The 20814-nt window shown below is 41.6% G+C and overlaps 1 protein-coding gene across 7 annotated transcripts in view; it reads right to left on the reverse strand.

Annotated features, from left to right (window-relative positions):
* The window catches only part of scel (sciellin), a 73560-nt gene extending 54228 nt beyond the window's left edge, over positions 1-19332 (reverse strand). For 4 of the 7 annotated variants that reach the window (XM_033022956.1, XM_033022954.1, XM_033022957.1 and 1 more), the window contains exons 1-2: positions 19128-19332; positions 1006-1122 (exon numbers count right to left, since the gene is read on the reverse strand). In XM_033022956.1, coding sequence (XP_032878847.1) covers positions 1006-1063 — 58 coding nt within the window. In that variant the 5' untranslated portion in view covers positions 1064-1122; positions 19128-19332. Of the gene's footprint in view, positions 1-1005; positions 1123-14462; positions 14603-19127 lie in introns of those variants that run through there. The other 3 variants (XM_033022955.1, XM_033022952.1, XM_033022953.1) reach the window with 2 other exon arrangements.
* Between the last annotated feature and the right edge of the window lie 1482 nt (positions 19333-20814).

Raw genomic sequence — 20814 nt, forward strand, 5'->3', positions numbered from 1 at the left:
CTGCTATGTTTTCCTCATTTCTCGCCAAAGAACCTTCTATTCTGGAGCTTTGTTTGTATTAGCTCGGTTAGATGCAGATCATTTGTCATCTCAAGGATCTTGTAGAGGAGTCGTTTGTGGTTGATAGTGTCGTATATTGTTGCTGACAAATTGACAAACACTGCTTCCGTGATTTGCCCTTGTTCGAAGCCATCTTCCATATGTTGTGTTAGGTTGAGGAGCTGGCTTGTTGTGGACTTGCATGGGCGGAATCCTGCCTGTTCTGAGATTAGGTGTTCATCTACATATGGAGCAAGGCGGTTGAGGATGAGTCTCTTAAATAGTTTGTAGGTGTGGCAGAGTAAAGAGATGGGTCTATAACTCTTCGCCTCTGAGGGGTCCTTCCCCGGTTTCAGTAGTGTGATTACTCGAGTCTGGCGCCAAAGCTTTGGGATTGTCAGATTGGCGGAGCATGAGTTGTAATGAACCCCATTAATCTTCTTAAAGGCCTCCCATTATTTTGAGACTGATTTACCCAATTAGGTGGCAATAAGTGAAAATATATGCAAGATTTGAACTATGAGTATTTTTACCTGATTTCGGATCTTGCCAGTGTTTATTGCCCCTCCCTAACTTCCCCTTAACTAAGTGGCTTGCCAACCCAGACCAGGCCAATAGGAGATTTCCTTCCACATCAGTGAACCAGATTGCTTCTACACCCCAGAGTATTACTTATGTTTCTCTTTCATTAGCCGGTCCTGCACAATGTTTGCAGTATTTTCTGATTCCTAGGAATTGCAAATTTCCCTTTTACAAACATCACTTCTCATTATGTTTTAAAAAAAATTCAAGATCTATTTAATTACTGGAATTTAAATTTCCCAGTTACACCAATTTAGATCTCAAAGTCCACAGTCCAGGCCTCTACAAATGATTCTCATGATTTAACTGTTAAATTACCATGCTATTTATAAATAATAGTTTTCAAATATATATGCCCTGGCAAAAGATATTATTGTTACAAACCTGAAGTGGCTGGTTTGTCATTGTTGAATGCATCAGATATTTTTTTAAACACAGACATGTCCAACAATTTGTAGTTGCTGCTGATTCGTCAACAATAAATGCGACAATAAGGTTTGCCTGTAAGTAAATAGAGCCAGGTTTAATCAGCATTTCTTGTTTTGTGGCCTGTTCAGCCTCTTTATTAATTAACTCATTTATCTATTTATTTATTTATTTATTTATTTATTTATTTATTTGGGTAATTGGGAACGAATTTCTACAAAATCAAATGAGCAATAGTCACAACAGCAACAACAAAAGCAAAAGGAATGCAGCAGCCATGAAACATCAGCGTTTTCAGTGAACCAAGGGCTCTGTAGCAGGCAAGCACTGCCGTTTTCTAACTGTGAATGTGGAAAAATGCATTCTTGCAAGTCTCGGGTGTGCAAACAGTTGAGGGGTAGAGAAGGAAATTTGACAATAACTGAAGAAAATGGAAGAAACTCACCAGATAAAAAAGAAAGTGATGGCTAAAACAACTCATTATGAAGACACAGACAAAAGAACATATTTTTTCTAGAATGCAGCAAATAATTAGTTTACAGATTAAATATAAAATAGGTGTTGTAATAAGCATTAGATTAATATGACAGTGACTCACATAAACCTTTAACCTGTTTATTGATTGATTTAAAATGTACAAAGCAAGGATGTAGATCTCCACAAACCACCTCTGGTCTAGTATATCTAAAACAGCACCAAATTGCTCAAAATTTGATTGGTTTATCAAACTTTCTTTTTGGAACACTTTCAGAGTAAACTTATAAATTTCTTCCCTTATCATTGTTTCATGAATATTTCGTCTTTTCTGTGCATTTGTCCATTGAAAAGACATCTGGTACAGCTTCAGTCCTAAGGCTTCAATGTGCAACCTTCCAATAAATGACCATCTGCACTTTCAAACTCAATTGAGCATGATCAAGCCAAAATTATGATGTCCCATCTTGAGAAACTAACAATTGGTTCCTTTGAAGTGAAGCATGCTAAGAAATCAAAGAAATAAACTTTTGCCACCATAAAATTAATACATCGGTGAACATGTTCCACTTGGTTCATGTGAAGGAGGAACATATTACCAAAGATAGACACAAAATGCTGGAATAACTCAGCGGGACAGGCAGTATCTCTGGAGAGAAAGAATGTTTTGTCTATCTTTGGTTTAAATCAGCATCTGCAGTTCTTTCATACACATTCTGTTTAAACCATATACCAGTACATCAAAACAGGACCCTCCACCTAATTTGATGAATTTCAGAGTATTGTTGGTGAGAGTCAACAGGAGCAACATTCAAGAGCATACATTTGTAAATTTAATATTTTGTCCAGGAATATTCTTCAGTATAGGAGGAAAGGTTACCCCTTTGACAAGCTAGAACAGCAGTCGGAACTATACCTCAGTGATAATGGAATCCATTGTAAGTTTATATTATTTTTGGGGTAAGTTTGAAACCACTAGAGATAGCAGCATTGCCATTGGGCTTGCTGAAGCTAGGGTTATTCCAGCAACGTTGTTACATTGTAAAATGCATTTTATTCTTTAAAGAATCTTTAAACATGAATTGTTTATAGCCCTTGTTGCCACTAAATTATCCTTATTATCCATATCCACATATGCCCTTTTAATAAGAGTAGGCTTTTAATGCTGCAACAAACAACCATGGAAACATGGGTTCAGAGCTTCCGTGCAATACCGTCAGGTTTGGAAATACCGTCAGGTTTTATGAAGTTGCAAGTTGCATGGAGTTGCATGCCTCCAATGACTCTTACAAACTTCTACAGATTCACCATAGAAAACATACTGTCATGTCATATTACAATTTGGTTTGGGAAGTGCTCTGCCCAAGACTGCAAGAAGTTGCAGAGTTGCAGATGTAGCCCAGTCCATCACACAGATCAAACTTCCCACCATTGACTCCATCTACACTTCATGCTGCCTCAGAAAAGCAGCCAACATAGTCAATGATTTGTCCCACACAAGTCATTCCTTTGTCTTCCCATGTCCATCCAGCAGAAGACACGAAAGCTTGAAAGCACAATCACCAGACTCAGGAACAGCTTCTCCCCCTCTGTTATCAGGCTTCTGCATGGTTCATACATAAGCTAGGTCACTGTCCAATTCACCTCTATCTGATTTGTCTACAAAACTGATGCACTGCAATACTGAGAATTATATTCTAAACACTATATCTTCCCTTTTGCTCTGTCAATTGTACTTGAGATTGATTTGATTGGATTTATGTATAATGTATCTGGTCAGTTTGGATAGCATGCAAAACTAAGCTTTTCACTGTACCTCAGTGCAAAGGGTAAATAATGAACCTAGACCTTCTGGACAGACCAATTAAAGAGTGACAATGTGACATATAGTGGGAGCATTGCATATTTACAAAAGCATGTCACGTAACAAATTCTCAAAATGTGTGATTTACAATTCCAGAATGTTAATATGTTTAAAGACAGACACAAAGTGGTGGAGTAACTCGACGGATCAGGCAGCATCTCTGGAGAATAAGGATAGGTGATGTTTCCCGTCAGACCCTTCTTCAGATCTGATGGAAAATATTTCTACCCACTTTCTTGTTCTGCCCATTATAAATGGAGCTAGTTTGAATGAAACAGTCAGAAGCAGAGCGAAGTAAAAGCATCAAACGCAAAGGGAGAGATTAATTTGTTTATCAAATGGGATGACACATTGAGATCTCAAAATGATTCACTACAATCCTACAGGAAGGAAGCATTTCACACAGAGAGTGGTGAATCTCTGGAATTCTCTGCCACAGAAGGTAGTTGAGGCCAGTTCATTGGCTATATTTAAGAGGGAGTTAGATGTGGCCCTTGTGGCTAAAGGGATCAGGGGGTTTGGAGAGAAGGCAGGTACAGGATACTGGGGTAGATGATCAGCCATGATCATATTGAATGGCAGTGCAGGCTCGAAGAGCCGAATGGCCTACTCCTGCACCTATTTTCTATGTTTCTATGTAAGCATACCTTTGTTTCACAGTTGAGAACCTACATGGGTCTAAACTCAAACTAAAGTGCCAATTAAATGACCTAATCATTAATAATACAATTATATCTAACAAATAAAAAGATTGTGGGCAAAACTCAAAGTGCTGAAGTAACTCAACAGTTCAGGTAGCATCTCTGGGAATGAAAAGGTGGCATTTCGGAACGAGACCCTTCTTCAGAATAAGAATGTGGGAGTTGCTTCATTTTTAAAATTTATTTTTAATAATATTTTTATTAGAAGCATATGCATATCATAATACATTTTGTTTATCAATTACATATTGTTAATAGTTGGGGTCCCGGCTATCAAAATAGCTGGGGTCCTCGTCTATCAATTACATATTAACACAGCTTCTATTTGTTTATTTTTTTTATAGATAGGAAGAAAAGAGAGAAAAAAAACGATAATAAAAAAATTAAAAAATAGAATAAATGACCAATAATACAACTTTGGAGATAGGTCCGTAGGATATAAAACATAACTATTCATCTAATCCTGGGTTCAAGTTTCAGTCAGGCTTCCGTGCTGGACCAGTTTACCCCTTCAGAAAATCAATAAATGGAGACCATATTCTAGCAAATAATTCTAGTTTGTCATTTAAGACAAGTCTAGTTCTTTCCAAATGTAAGGTAAGTTGCTTCAATTTATGAGCTGCAAGGATTGAAAACCAAATCCTCACAACCTACTAGAAAATGGATATAAATGAAAGTGTTCAAGTTCAAGTGTATTGTAAGCAATGTCTAAATCCCAAGAATTATTTTTAAAAACAGCTGACATTTCTAGATTGCGTATTTTATTTAGAAGTTATCTATGGTAAAGTCTGATCATCCAGCACCTCTGGGCCGGAGAAGCATATTTTCCAGACTTTTGGATGTTACCACTGTTAATATTCTAACACACATTTTCATTACTTTTTAATTTACGTATTACAAAGTAATATATTAAATTTTGCAATGAATAGAGTGAGTTTAAAGGTAGCAGGAACTGAAGCCCAGTATCGTTGCAATCATCCCCTCATTCTTCACACCGGATGCTTAAGATCTCAACCCCAGTTCTGGCCTCACATTGATCCAACAGTCCACATTGATCAGCACCAGCCACACCCCAGATCTCAGCTCTGATTGCACGCCTCACTTGCACTTTAAACCCCTGATTCACAGACTACACAGAGCAAGCCATATGCTGAACTGAATGAATTTCCAAATAATTCAATACCAAATTATTGCGGTTTTACTGTTCTGGAAGAAAGCCATTCAGCCAGCGCCCAGCAGAGCAATCCTATCAGTCCTAATCATCTTCTTATTTATTACTTGTCGTAGCTTGTCTTACTTGTCATAGCTTGCAATACGTAAATTAAAAATCGGTGTGTGTGACTTCGACTAGGAGGTAGGTTGTTGTAGACTTTGTCGTAGGGGGGTCCAGTCGCTGGTTTATCGGCTACCTGCTACGACTATGACAGTCGCCGGCAGTAGCCGAAAAAATCGCCTAAGTGGGACAGGCCCATTGCCTTGCTTGATTGCTGCACTGCTTTAAGTGCCTAAGTGATTCTCTGCATTTTATTTCTCACCATCTTCCTCCACACACATTTACTCCAGAGAACTCGCCTTGCTTTTAGTGGTAGAAGTTAGTTTTTGCACCTCTACAAATGCATTGAGCAAACTGACTTTGTTTGTTGCAAAATCGATTGTTTGCTGTGAGTCATACTATCCACCCATCTCTAATGTAATGGTTGCAACACCATTCACCATAAGTAGCACAATTAAAAAATCAGCTATTGCAATTGGGCAAATTATTTTACACTCATCTCATGGTTTTAAAAACAGTGGAAGACGGTGTTGAGTGTAAAGACTATCAAGGCATAATTGTTTGTATTACAATACCATCCAATATTAAATTGACCCAGTATTGTTCTGCTGCCAGTGTTTTATTAGTCTCTTTAAACAGCGTGAGCTGTGCTTAAATCAGCCAAAGCAGTGATTCAGATTCTATTCTGGTGCAGCTGGTTGCTTGAACAAGGAGTTTCTGGGTGGGGATTATCATAAATTACCTCCTTTACACATGCACTCTTTCATAACAGCATTCCACTGTTCGGCAGATTTTACATCCAATCAAACAATCAGCCCAGTCTCTCTCTCTCTGTCTCTCTGTCTCTCTGTCTCTCTCTCTCTCTCTCTCTCTCTCTCTCTCTCTCTCACTCACTCACTCACACGCACTCTCTCTCTCTCTCTCTCTCTCTCTCACACAAACCAACACACACACAAACCATCTCTAATCATTGCCTTGGATCTGGACAATCTGTCTATTTTATACTAACTATTCCTGGAATAGCATATTCTTACTAATGTGCAATGCAGCCAGAAAATTGAAAGGAAGAATAATCACATTACTAATAAATCTCATGAATCTTGCTAGTTTAATTTAGACAACTTCTCTGTGATTCTCATACAGGCAGCATCTCCCCTTTGCCTCTGTGTTATTAAAATACTTTGAGGATTTGTACATTAATCTCTCATTAACCATTGCAAGGAAGTTAGGTTTCACAATGAACATGTAAGCACTTGTCGAAAGGTGATAATAGTCACCTCAACCTTTCTATTTTAGAAGTGAACCAAGAGTGGTCGATGTGAAAAAAACTAATAATTATACAACCTTACAATTGATCTTTTGATTTTAGTTTATTCACCTCTATTTTAATTCAATACACAATAGACAATAGACAACAGGTGCATGAGTAGGCCATTTGGCCCTTCGAGCCAGCACCGCCATTCAATGTAATCATGGCTGATCATCCACAATCAGTTCCCCGTTCCTGCCTTCACCCCATATCCCCTGACTCCGCTATCTTTAAGAGCCCTATCTGGCTCTCTCTTGAAAGCATCCAGAAAATCGGCCTCCACCACCCTCTGAGGTAGAGAATTCCACAGATTCACAACTCTCAATGTGAGTTCTAAATGGCTTATGTGCCTGTCACACTTAAGCGATTTTTCAGGCGACTGCCGGCGACTGTCAAGTTGCCGGCAGTCCCCTGAAAAATCGGCAACTTGAACAGTGACCATAATGAGGCCGCAACTAGTTCCCAGAATGCGGGAACTCCTCACGACCAAGAAGGCGACTCCCCGGCAACCACCCGCGAACATGTGGCGACCGCAGAGTCTTCTACTGCCACCTAAAAAATCGTCTAAGTGGGAAAGGCCCATTACCCCTTAATCTTAAACTGTGGCCCCCTGGTTCTGGACTCCCCCAACATCGGAAACATGTTTCTCTCCCTTTAGTTCGCTTTGCTTGACTTTATTTTAATTCTTCATTGTTGTTTTGGTTCCCCACTCTTTTTTTCTCACTTACTTAAATATCCATAAGGGTATGGTCTTAAGGTTTTTCCATGCAAGGAGATCCCAAAGTGCCCTGTTGCCAACATCATGCAGTTATCAGTTCATTATTGACTAAGCACAGTGGTAAAGCTGTTGCCTCACTGCACCAGAGACCCAGGTTTGATTCTGACCCTCGGTGCTGTCTGTGTAGAGTCTGTACCAATAACAGACCCTCTTATAAACTTCCACTTCCCTTTCTGCATTACAATTAGTTAATGTTTGTACAAAATTAAATGTGCTTGATACATTGAGAAATTCATTGATAAATGATGTAGCACATTAATGATAGGGTAAAGATAGGGTTCTTGGTTGGTTCTTGGTTTGGATGAATTGGATGCTATTTGGCACTTTCTGACATTGTGTCAACTAGGGAATAAAATGGACTAGCTCATTGCATTTGGGGATATCACTCTTTATCCACCCAATGATTTAATTGCTTCACTTTCTTTCAAAAGGGAATCACATGGTATCTGTTTGGAGCAGGAGGTTGGCAATGAGATTGAAGATCAGACACAATCTTGTCAAACAGTAGAGCTGAATGGTCTACTTCAATTTTCATTTGTTTTGTTCTTATGTACCTGCAATTAAACCAGTGAGACTTTACTGGAAATTGTTGCTGGATGCAACTGGCAGCCAACTGCTTTCTCAAATACCAACTATTCATATCTTCATTAAAGGCACTAAAAGACACGATGAAGAGGCAATAAGTAAAAGATTCTACTCAATGAGGATCCCTGCCATGGAAAAGGCCCAGGTCTGTTATTATTGCTCAATGACATGTGCACGTCAGAACAATGTGACCTGTCCTCCTTACATTCCACCTGCATGTGTGCTGACTACATTTATATTCAACCAAGGTTCTTATTTCAATATTTGTCATGCAAAAATGTAATGGAATGTCAGTTCAGGTCAGGTCGGGGGGAGTCGGGTACCATGTAATCCCGTCACCCCTGCTCCATGGTCGGATAGTCAGCGACTAAACCATCTCCCCATCTGCTTTGCCAGTTGAGGAAGGGCCTGTGGACCCCAGCAGGACAAAAAACAAGACCTGCCAAAGGGCGGATGAGCTTCTAGCGAGCCAACGGCCATCCACACTTCAGTAGAAGTTGCAATCACTGTTGTCTATTATAGCATTGTAAGGAATGATGTTAAAGCACACACACCAAAATCTTATACTTCCAGCAGCGGAAGTCCGCAGGAACTGGAGGACAGAGATGTGTGGTGCGTCCGTCACCGTTCCCGTCGGAAACCAGCACCACTGCATCACTAATGTTTTCAACGATGATGATGATGATATCATTTTCCAGCTGAAGAAAGCATTGATGAGACAATATTTGGAGTATTGTGCACAATTCTGGTCACCTGCTATAGGAATGATGTTATTAAGCTGCAAAGGGTGCAGAAAAGACTCACCAGGGTGTTACCAGGACTTGAGGGCTTGAGATATAAAGAGTGAGTGGATAGGCTAGGACATTTTTCTCTGGAATTCAGGTGGCTGAGGTGTGACCTTATAGAGATATATCAAATCACGAGAGGCATCACAGTCTTTCTTCCAGGGCAGTGTTTGTCTAAAAATAGGTGGCCAAGGTTTAAACCGATGCTAGTTTAAGATGAGAGGGGAGAGATTTAGAAGAGACTTTAAAGCAATTTCTTCATCCATAGGTTTGTGCTTATGTGGAATGAGCTGCCAGCGGAAGATATAGAGAATGAAAGCCATTGAGGCAGGTAAATGGAGAGCAAAGGTATAGATGGATATGGACGAAGCAAATGGGACTAGCTCAGCTATAAAACCTGGTTGACATGGATACATTGGCCTGAAGAGCATATTTCCATGCTGTATGACTATAACAAATAAAAAACAAAGACTTCCCTCTTTCACAATGTCTTTGGTAACTGCTTTTATTATTAAAAGCCCTGTCCCACGGTAAGAGTTCATTCCAAGAGTTCTCCCGAGTTTTGCCCTGATTCGAACTCGGAGATTTACGGTAATGGCCACTCGTCAGTACTCGGGGCTCTCGTGGACATTTTTCATCATGATGAAAAATCTTCACGCGTCTTCCCGTGCTTAACTGCCGTTAGCGCATCTTCCCGAGTACCCGTCGTTAGCGCTAAGAGACGTCCCCGAGCTCCGAAATACCCGTTTACGTTCATTCTCCGAGCTTACCACGAGTTTGATTTTTTTAAAACTCGGGAGAGCTCTTGGAATGAACTCGTACCGTGGGACAGGGCTTTAAGGAAGTCAGCTGGTCATTATTGCATTGATACTTATGGGAGCATCAAACATAGAACAGCATAGGCATAGGCCCCTCAACTCACAATGTCTATGTCAACCATGATGAAAAATTAAACCTATCCCATCTGCCTACATATGGTGTATATCTCTCCATCCTTCATGTTCCTATGCATGTCTAAATGACTCTTAGACTTGCTGTTTGTATTTTCCACAAACGTGATTATAATTGAAATGGCTGCAATCCATTTTGAGCCACACTGAAAGAGTGGTACGAGGTACTACCATGCAATATGAATGCATTTCTTTCTTTCTACATGGCTTTTTCTGCTGTACTCTCCAGTAATTCTTATGAACTCCTGGAGTCCATATTTAGCAGGATGGTCATTGGCCGATCTTTAGTCAGACTTTACTGGACTTTATCTTGCACTAAATGTTATTCCCCTTATCATGTATCTGTGCACTGCGGATGGCTTGATCGTAATCATTTATAGTCTTTACGCTGACTAGATAGCACACAACAATAAAGCTTTTCACTGTACCTTGACACACGTGACAATAAACAAAACTAAACTGAAAGGGCAACCATATAAAATACTAAATCCACTATTTGCATTTGATATAACTATGACAAAAAGCACCTGATTATTCTTCCAGGATATGAGAATATAGAGTATTATTTTTAATTATAATTTTCTGCAGATGATGGACATCTAAAATTAAAAATTAAAATAATGCTCAGCACCAGGCAGCATCTGTGAGAGCAAAACAGTTTTGGGCCAATAATTTCATCAGTTGTCATTTGTCTGTTGTAACTCTGTTGGAAATTCATCAACATGAAAGATTCTCCCACCCATCTCTCTCAACCCCACATCCGTGATGACCCGTCTTCCAACAATGGCTCTGAATCCTCAGTTCTGGTTCCATTCACCCTGCCCAAGTCCAATTCTGCTCCCAGTTTCTAACTGGGTTTCCGACTTTGGTGAAGCCTGCTTATTCTGATTCCGGAAATCTCAAACAATCATCCTTGACCCTGACTAGATACTGCACGGAAACAGGCCCTTCGGCCCACCGGGTCTGTGCCGACCAGTGATCCCCGCACATGAACACTATCCTATACCCACCGGGGACAATTTTTACATTTACCAAGTCAATTAACCTACAAACCTGTACGTTTCCTCCACACTCTTTGGAGTGTGGGAGGAAACCAAAGATCTCGGAGAAAACCCATGCAGGTCACGAGGAGAATGCACAAACTTCGTACAGACAGCACCCATAGAACCCGGATCACCGGCGCCGCATTCGCTGCAAGGCAGCAACTCTACCGCTGTGCCACCTTGACCGCCTCCCTCCTCTTAATGCATGAAAAGTGGTGTGTCAGGCTCATTCAGTGTCACGTACTCTTTGAGGGTCGGGCTCTGCCAAGTTATGCTATGCTGACCACAGTGCCGAAAGCACAATTGGCATACCAAGTTGAAGCACTTCATCATGCCTCCCAAGTGGCAATATAAATCTGGGCTCCTGCTTCTTTGCAAGCCCAATTGGGTGTGACAGCCTGCGTGGGTGGAGGCAAAGTAAACTTATCTGCTGTTTTGGCAGAGGCATATTAAACAACAGGAAATACCCAAAGCAGAAAATAAAGCACAGTTAAGATTGGAGTACTTCAAATATCATAAAGGAAATGGAATGAGGAGTTGCCCAATAAAGTCTCTGCCAAAGGTCAGGGTGTGAATCATAGTTTACATATTTCACAGGTTAAACTCACCCATCCCTAAAGACGAATGGACAGATTTGCAGAGGCTTAATCATTCTTCTCTCACTGATTTCAACGTTGGCCTCCTGCTCACCAGGAGGAAGGAACCAGCCTCTCCAGACACTGAAGATCGGCTTTTGATTGCCATCACAGCCAAGTGGTGCTCCTTTTTACTGGAACAAATGGTAGGGGTGGGAGGGGTGGATGGTGTAATTTGGGAAGATTAGATACGGTAGGAGATTACAGACTCATCTGGTGGCCAAACCTGTCAGAGGAGGCTATTGGGAGGCATGAATGGATAAAAGAGCTGCAGCACATTCTGTCTTTTCAAAGATTATGAGTCAGGGTGAGTAGGAATTGTAAAATGGATGGCTGAGACATGGGCATGTGGGGAGTACAGTAGGCATAGCTATATATATTGGTTGGAGGGTTTAGACGCTACTAAAAACAAAGACCATAAAATGAATGCCCTGATTATAGCACAATGTCAAGTAAATTATAATTCTGTATTGAAAGAGAGTGCTCATAGATTAAGGTTCACCCCCATCATCACCCCACTGTCCCAGACTGTGTAGCCAGCTCCGCCATTGGCAGGTGTTGTTTCCTTAGATCCCATAGTGAAGGGGAAGCAATTCCTCCCTGCATCATACTCATCACTGTGCACGTGTGCATCTGTGTGTGCACACACACACACACACACACACACACACACACACACACACACACACACACACACACACACACACACACACACACACACACACACACACACACACGCACACACACACACGTGTGCGCACTGCCCAACATCATTCCAGTTATCACGATTTACTAATCACCATCTAGCTCAGATCCAGCTAATCCAGCTCAGATATAGTTACCACCTGCTTTCGATAAGAGAGGTTTAGTTTATAGATACAGCATGGAAACAAGTCCTTTGGCCTACTAAATCCACGCCGACCAGGGATCTCCATACACTAACACTCTCATGCACATTGGGGACAATTTACACTTTTTAGTGAAGCCAAGTAACCTATAAACTTGTACATCTTTGCAATGTGGTAGGAAACCGAGCACCCAAAGAAAACCCACATGGTCAATGGGAGAATGCACAAACTCCATACAAACAGCACCGTAGTCAGAATCAGACCTAGGTCTCTGGCGCTGTCATGTGCCAGCGTGTCGTCCCAAGTATGAAAATTTAAATGAGGCATAGGCATTATAATTGCTGTGGATATTGAATCACCTCCTCACAAGTTAGCTGGGTATATCACCAATTCTGGACTATCCCCTCTTGCACAAAAAACTCACTCCAGACGGTGCTGTTACACAACCAGGCATCTCTTGCCATATAATGCCCGGTTTGCCATATTCCCTGAACTTCCTGAAAAATGTAATGTTCTCAGTATCTGTTTGCTAAATGTGCTTTATGAAAGTAAATTATGTCTCAAGGTTTGCACAAGTCTCGAAACAATGAAAATAAATTTACTTAGGTGTACACACTATAGAAATGTACTATGCGTTTGGGCTAATAATGGGAAAAAAGCTCATACTTAAATTCTGGAAAAATGCGCCCACACCAACAATAAAAATGTGGATATCAAATATGTTTGAAACACTACATCTGGAAGAGATGAGATTCCTCTTAGCAGGTAAAGCAGACCAATTCCAAAAGACGTGGTCTACGTTTTTGGAACTATTACAAGCATGAGGTGCAATAGTAATTTAAAAAATAAATAAATAAATAAATGGTACCAGGATCTGGTAACGGGGGGTAAAACAACAAAAACAGACTTGGTTGGTAGTCCCCTTTCTGCAGAGTTTAATGTTATAATAGAGCGATTGTTTCTCCTTTATTTTTCCTTCTTTTCTAGGGTCTACTTTCTTTCTTTACTTCCTTCTCTAACTTCTTTTCTAAGCGGCTTTCTTTTCTCAACACTCTCTTGCACCTTCACGACTCTTGCGCACTTTCCTTACTTCCTTTACTTCTATCTTTTTCTTAAAGTTCAAAAAATGAAGCGGTACAAAAAATGTATTAAGACATATGTGTTGTGTATTATTGTAACTTACCGTACTTCTAATAAAAATATTTTCAAAATTAAATTAAAAAAAAGAAATGTACTATGCAAATAACCCAGACAACCTAACAGCAGGTGCACATATGACCAGCAAACCTGAGAAGAGAGGCTTTGTTAATTTTAGTATGTATTCATTGAATAAATCTACCTACCAATTGACACACTTCCCTTTATTCCATAAAATAATACACAAGCATGTGAATAAAATGATCAAATATAAAAGTTAAACTTGTGGCTTTATTGCCATTAAAATGGTTCATATTGTATCTGTTTCTTTTCATATCAATTACTGCCTGCCAAATTCAATCGTATCTTACACAACGGCAAAGACCTGACCAGAATTTTGCCGTAATTTGTAAGGTAATATCCACTCAAGATTATCTTTTCTATTTTCTCAACCTAGTTTGGAACAGCAGTTGGAATTGTGGCAGCAGTACCTCTTCACACAAAGGGAGGACTTTCACACACAACATCTCAACTGGAAGGAGAGATATTTAATAATTTTACATGTTCACAATTGTTGAATGTGAGCTCTTAAGGGCAGCTTACAAGGTCTCCTGTAGTTATGCCTAAATCTGAGGAAACGAATGGAAAAATGGGTTGCAATTTTAAGATGCCATTTTAGAAAAACTAAAAATGTCCTAAAATCAACTACACACACAAGACACTGAAGAACCCGGTATTTTTCATGAATGCTTAAAGGAAAATCAGATTCCTGTAAAACATTTATTTGACCCTGAAAATAAAGATAAAAGACATATACAAGTACAAAAGATAAATCGTAGCGTGCAGATCAATTATAAATGCCAAAAGCAACACCATTCTCTCGGATACTGGGTAACAGCAGCCACTAATCTGCAGACACTTAAACCTACAACTAGATTTGTTGCAATGCTCATCTGTCCAGTTTTAACTCCCTTTTGATTTCATCTAATTTCTCTCCCAGCCAATGACACCAAAGTTTAGAGTCTGTACTTACACGTTTAGTCGATCTGAGTAACTGTGTAGTTAAATTATCTAGGTGGAGAAAATTTGCTTCTTTAAAATTCTGAGTCACAAAGTTTGCGAGAGTCTTTGGATGGGTGTGTTTGCAATATCTCTAAACTGGTTATGCAAGTTTTGGGTGCGGTTGTATTCACTTTGGAATGGCACCAATGCACACGTGGTACATCTTTCTCAAACGCTGAATAGCAATTACAAATGTCCATTAAATCAATTACCCAGAGATGACATGTTGTTTAAGAAGGAACTGCAGATGCTGGAAAATCAAAGGTGGACAAAAATGCTGGAGAAATTCAGCGGGTGAGGCAGCATCTATGGAGAGAAGGAAATAGGCAACGTTTCGGGCCGAAACCCTTATTCAGACTGATGTGAGGGTTGGGGGGGGGGGGGGGGGACGAATTGACCAGGGAGTTATGGAGGGAGAGGTCTCTGCGGAAAGCGGACAGGGGAGGAGATGGGAAGATGTGGCGAATGGTGGCGTCACGTTGGAGGTGGCGAAAATGACGCAGGATTATTTGTTGTACGTGACGGCTGGTAGGGTGGAAGGTGAGGTTATCTGGACTGAACTTCTTCCCACCCTGCTTCCTGTAAGGACTCCATCCCCTATTCCCAATTCCTCCGTCTACGCCACATCTGCACCCAGGATGAGGTGTTCCACGTCAAGGCATCGGAGATGTCCTCATTCTTCAGGGAATGGGGGTTCCCCTCTTCTACCATAGATGAGGCTCTCATCAGGGTCTCTTCTATACCCCGTAACCCTACTCTCACTCCCCATCCCCCGACTCGTAACAAGGGCAGAGTCCCCCTCATCCTCACCTTCCACACTACCAGCCGTCACGTACAACAAATAATCCTCCGTCATTTTCGCCACCTCCAACATGACCCCACCACTTGCCACATCTTCCCATCTCCTCCCCTGTCTGCTTTCCGCAGAGACCGCTCCCTCCGTAACTCACTGGTCAATTCGTCCTTTCCCACCCGAACCACCCCCTCTCCAGGCACTTTCCCTTGCAACCGCAAGTAATGCTACACTTGTCGCTTTACCTCCCCCCTTGACTCCGTTCAAGGACCGAAGCAGTCTTTCTAGGTGCGGCAGAGGTTCACCTGCACCTCCTCTAACCTCATCTATTGCATACGCTGCTCTAGATGTCAGCTGCTCTACATCGATGAGAACAAGCGTAGGCTTGGCGATGGCATCGCCGAACACATCCGCTCGGTTCGCAATAACCAACCTGATCTCCCGGTGGCTCAGCACTTCAACTCCCCCTCCCATTCCGAATCTGACCTTTCTGTCCTCGGCCTCCTCCATGACCAGAGTGAGGACCACCGTAAATTGGAGGAGCAGCACCTCATATTTCGCTTGGGTAGTTTACACCCCAGCAGTATTCCGAGTGGTGGCGCCATAGAGTGTGGCAGCCTCGCCTGCAGCTGTTAGTTTTTCACCCCTTATTTTAATTTTTAGTTTGTTAAAAGTTTTGTTTTGGAGGCCTTTAAGACTTTTTTATGTGGGGGGGGGGAGGGGGGAGGGAGACCGTTTTTTCCAGTCCCTACCTGGGCGAGGATGCGTCCTTCCTCCGAGCCGCATCTTCGCCCCTCCTCGCGGCCTCCAACCTGGATTGGCGTGGCCTTTCCTGCCAGAGACCGCCCAGAGCTTCAAGCTGCAGCGCAGCACTGAGGTATCATCGCGGAGCAGGCGATGCCTTACCCGGGTCACCGTGTGGAGCTCCGGAGTGCTGTGACTGCCGACTTCAACATTGTGGAGCTGTGGGGTCTGCGGAGCGCCCAGCCGTGGCGGCGCTGACTTTAAACACCGCAGAGCCTGGGATCTTTCGCCGAGATCGCCAGTGTTGGAGCTCCAACCAGCACGGCCTGTGGACTTAAGAAGCCGCGGTCTCCGATGGCTAGCGGCCATTTTGGAACTCCAAGCCGCTGAAGAGTGTTCTTCCGACGCCAGAGTCCCATCATTCCGGCGAGAGGGGCCTGAAACATCGGGCCGCCGTAGCGGCGACTACGGAGGCCACGGGTGAACATAGAGGAAGTGGACAGAACTTTGCTGCCTTCCATCACAGTGGGAACCATTGTGGGGGGGTGTTTTTATGTTTAACGTTAAATTCTTTAATGTTGTGCTTATTTTATTGGTGTGCTGCAATGGCAACTCAAATTTCACTACACCAATTGGTGTATGTGGCAATAAATGTAATTTGTCCTTTGTCCTTTGTATGAACATTGACCTCTAATTTCAGGTAGTCCTTACTTTCTCTTCCCCTTCTCAGCTCTCCCTCAGCCCACTGGCTCCTCCTCTTCCTTTCTTCATCCCGCCCCCACCCCCCACCACATCAGTCCGAAGAAGGGTTTCGGCCCGAAACGTTGCCTGTTTCCTTTGCTCCATAGATGCTGCCTCACCCGCTGAGTTTCTCCAGCATTTTTGTCTACCCAGAGATGACACCTTGTATTCAAACTAGTTGTTGAGTTCCCTACATTACAACAATGATTGCACTTCAAAATGTGCTTTGGACATCTTGAGGTACTAATAAATGAACGTTGATTCTTTAAAGGATACCTGGGCAAGATTATTGAAATACTGTTCTACTATGTTATGTTTTACTTTATTTCAAATTCAATTCCAGCAGAGATGATAAAAAGACAGTACTTTAAATCCTCATCAGGGGCTCACCAAGAGCAACACTTCAAAATGTTAAAGGGAAGTCAAGAATTAATTGGCACAGACTGACAGTTTTCATGTTACAGCTTGCAGCATTTAAAAACCATATCCAGTCTTTTTATGTTAACTAGCTTTTCAATCTCAATTTTAATCTCTCAATTTATCTGGCCACAGTGTACAACAAACTCAAACTGAAATGAAAATTGCAAGGAAGAAAAGTTCTGATTTACATGGCGCTGCCACTCTGTACACTGGAGGTACAGACGGTCTCAATGCTAATGGCATGTTGGCCTTCATAACAAGAGGAGTCGAGTATAGGAGCAAAGAGGTCATTCTGCAGTTGTACAGGGCCCTGGTGAGACCACACCTGGAGTATTGTGCGCAGTTTTGGTCTCCAATTTTGAGGAAGGACATTCTTGCTATTGCAACTGTCATATGTTGAAAGAATGGAGCGACTGGGCTTGTATACACTAGAATTTGGAAGAATCAGAGGGGATCTTATTGAAACATACAAGATTATTAAGGGATTGGACATGCTAGAGGCATGCAACATGTTCCCGATGTTGGGGGAGTCCAGATCCAGGGGCCACAATTTAAGAATAAGGGGTAAGCCATTTAGAACGGAGATGAGGAAAAACTTTTTCACCCAGAGAGTTCTGAATCTGTGGAATTCTCTGCCTCAGAACGCAGTTTAGGCCAATTCTCTGGATGCTTTGAAGAGAGAGTTAGATAGGGCTCTTAAAGATAGCAGAGTGGGGATATGGGGAGAAGGCAGGAATGGGGTACTGATTGTGGATGATCAGCCATGATCACAGTGAATGGCGGTGCTGGCTCGAAGAGCCGAATGGCTTACTCCTGCACCTATTGTCTACTGTCTATTTTATTGTCTATTGAGTCCTTGTCAAAACCCCCAGCAAAGGGTTTGCCACAGGCCAGCTGATGAGAAAATCTAAATAATGCCTCTGGACTTGGGCATCCAAAACATCAAGGTGAGTGAGGTGTCACAACCTGTACTGCATTAGCCCATTCACACCACTGAAGGAAGAACTGCGATATATAATTGACAAGGAAATGTGGGGCTTGGAATTCAGCTGCCTGCGAGAATTATTGGCTGCTTCCCAATTCCAGATTCTTCCTCTAAAACCTAAATGAGACAGAAAGACCTGTTGGAGTAAACCTGCAACTGGAATTGGGATTCTTCCCCTATTGTCCCAAGGATTTGGCATTAGCAAGCTCTGTAATTGTAGCTGGTTAAACTCCTGTGTGTAATTGTGATGCAATCTTGAGCTTTTTATGCTTCGACACTTGCCAGTTTTGCCCATATTTTCTGGGAAGAGTTACTTCTTTAGAAGTGAAGGGCGTTCACCCCTTATTATTCAAACCAATGATATCCTAATGTGAAACTGGTTGTAAATTGATTTGTGGGTTTTGTGTAGGTTAATTGGAGACTGTAAATTACCTCATTGTAGGATAAAGGCAGAGAAAATCTCAAAAGAAATGATCGGCATACGGGAGAGAGAATAAGTAGCAGGGACCCAGAGAAATAATGAAAGGGGGAATGGGACTAATAAATTCGACACCATAGCTTCCTTCCATGTTGTTATAAGATAAGATACGATATACAATGACCATGTTAATAGGTATCGTTACGTTCTGAAAACCTGCCTCCAAAAATCATCACTCCCTGATCTGACATCCTGATGTTTAATCATGGTGCGAAAAACATATCTTCACTTCCAAACAAGATTTTAATTATGTATGAAACATACGCATATAAGCAATTTCTTTAAGATTGTGACTATTTCTCAAACAATACTATTTTCACTCAACAAGATTATTGGCAACATTTGCCAGTTTAGTGTTCTTTCTACAATAGACCTTGTATACACAACAATGATCAGTATACAATATTCCAATTAAGGTTGTATCAAAGCTACCAATGTGTTAGAAAAATACAAATATTAAACTTCTGTTACTCACCTGTCTGAATTAGTTCTGAATGAAATTCCTTTGCAATTTTGTTGCTGGCTGGTGTTAAATGGTGAGTGGTTTTCGTTTCAGTGTCAGTCCCGACCAACTGAAATGAGTAATGGTGAAGTTAAAGCTCACTCCCAGCTTATTTGTTCTGCATTGATAGGTTTCCACCCCCGTGGCAATGACTCACACTCTCACTCCCTCTGGGTGGAGAAAAAGTTTGCAATTTGTGACAAGCAGAAAGCACTTAAACGAAATAATTAGATTGGCAGTAGAGTTTCCACATTCCACCACTCCCTCTCGAATCAATGCATTCCTTCCATATCAGTGTAACTCCACCTGAGCAGATTCCACCACTCATACATGTTTGCAATGCAGCTATGCCATACACCTGTCTGTGAGGTGTACAGGGATCAACCTCTTCATAAGATAACTCTTTCACTGTAAAATGTATTGAATAATAAATCGATTGCCGGTCAGATACCAGAAGAGCACGCCTTTAAGAGGCATCTAAATTCTGAAATAAGATTGCAAAGTGTTGATTTTTTTTCAGAATACATTTTAGTGAAAATGTATATCACTAATATGCAAATGTCATGAAATGAAAGGACAACAGAGAAAGTTGGATATACTCGGTCAGCAGGCCAGACAGAAGCAAGAGGGTCGGAGCATTGTCTGGTTCTTTGGATTTCCAGCATCTCCAGCTTTTTTGCATTTCAATTGCCTCAACTGGAGTGATTAACACCATTTCTTAAACTGTTTCCATATATCTTACCAGATGGGGACTCAAGGAACTGCAGATGCTGGTTTACTAAAAAAAAAAGTGCTGGAGTAAATCGGTAGGTCGGGCAGCATCTCAGGAGAGGCAATATTTCGGGTCAGGGCCCATCTTCAGATTGATTAGTAAGATACCTATCCTTTTTAAATGTTGTTATAGTCTCTACCTCTTTAATCACTGGCACGGTCCATTTATCTTTTTAGATGGTTGTAAATCTTCCTAGCTGCCCTTTGGTACAACCAGTATTCAATCGGAAGTTAGCTTCCAGTGTTATTGATTTACTTCCAATGGCATGAAAGTCATTGTAGAATCACTTGAATGTTTCCCCGTAACTTTATTTTAGCTGTAATTTCTGCCTAATAATCTGCAATTGTTGAACAATGTTCAGGCTTGTGTTACATTTAATATGGCTCTTTGGAAGATGAGATGCTCTTCCTTGAGGTTAAATTATGCTTAATGGAACAGTTTTGGAGACGGTGACAAAGTGGTTGGAGTAGGAGTGACAAGGAGAATTAACATGACACGTGCCTGGAACCTCATGGCACCTTTGCTTTCTGAATGACAATGTCCTGCAGAGTGGTGACTCTATAGTCAGAACCAGGGGTAAGAATAAGGGACAGGGATGAGGAAAAACATTTTCACCCAGCGAGTTGTGGATCGGTGCAATTCTCTGCCACAAAGGGCAGTGGAGGCCAATTCACTGGATGTTTCCAAGAGAGAGTGAGATATAGCTCTTAGGGCAAACGGAATCATGGGATATGGGGAGAAAGCAGGAACAAGGTACTGATTTTGGATGTTGAGCCATGATCATATTGAATGGCAGTGCTGGCTCGAATGGCCAAATGGCCTACTCCTGCACCTATCTATGTTTCTATGTTTAAGAAGGAACTGCAGATACTGGAAAATCGAAGGTAC

The sequence above is a fragment of the Amblyraja radiata genome, chromosome 6 (assembly GCF_010909765.2).
Source record: "Amblyraja radiata isolate CabotCenter1 chromosome 6, sAmbRad1.1.pri, whole genome shotgun sequence".
Classification (NCBI taxonomy): domain Eukaryota; kingdom Metazoa; phylum Chordata; class Chondrichthyes; order Rajiformes; family Rajidae; genus Amblyraja; species Amblyraja radiata.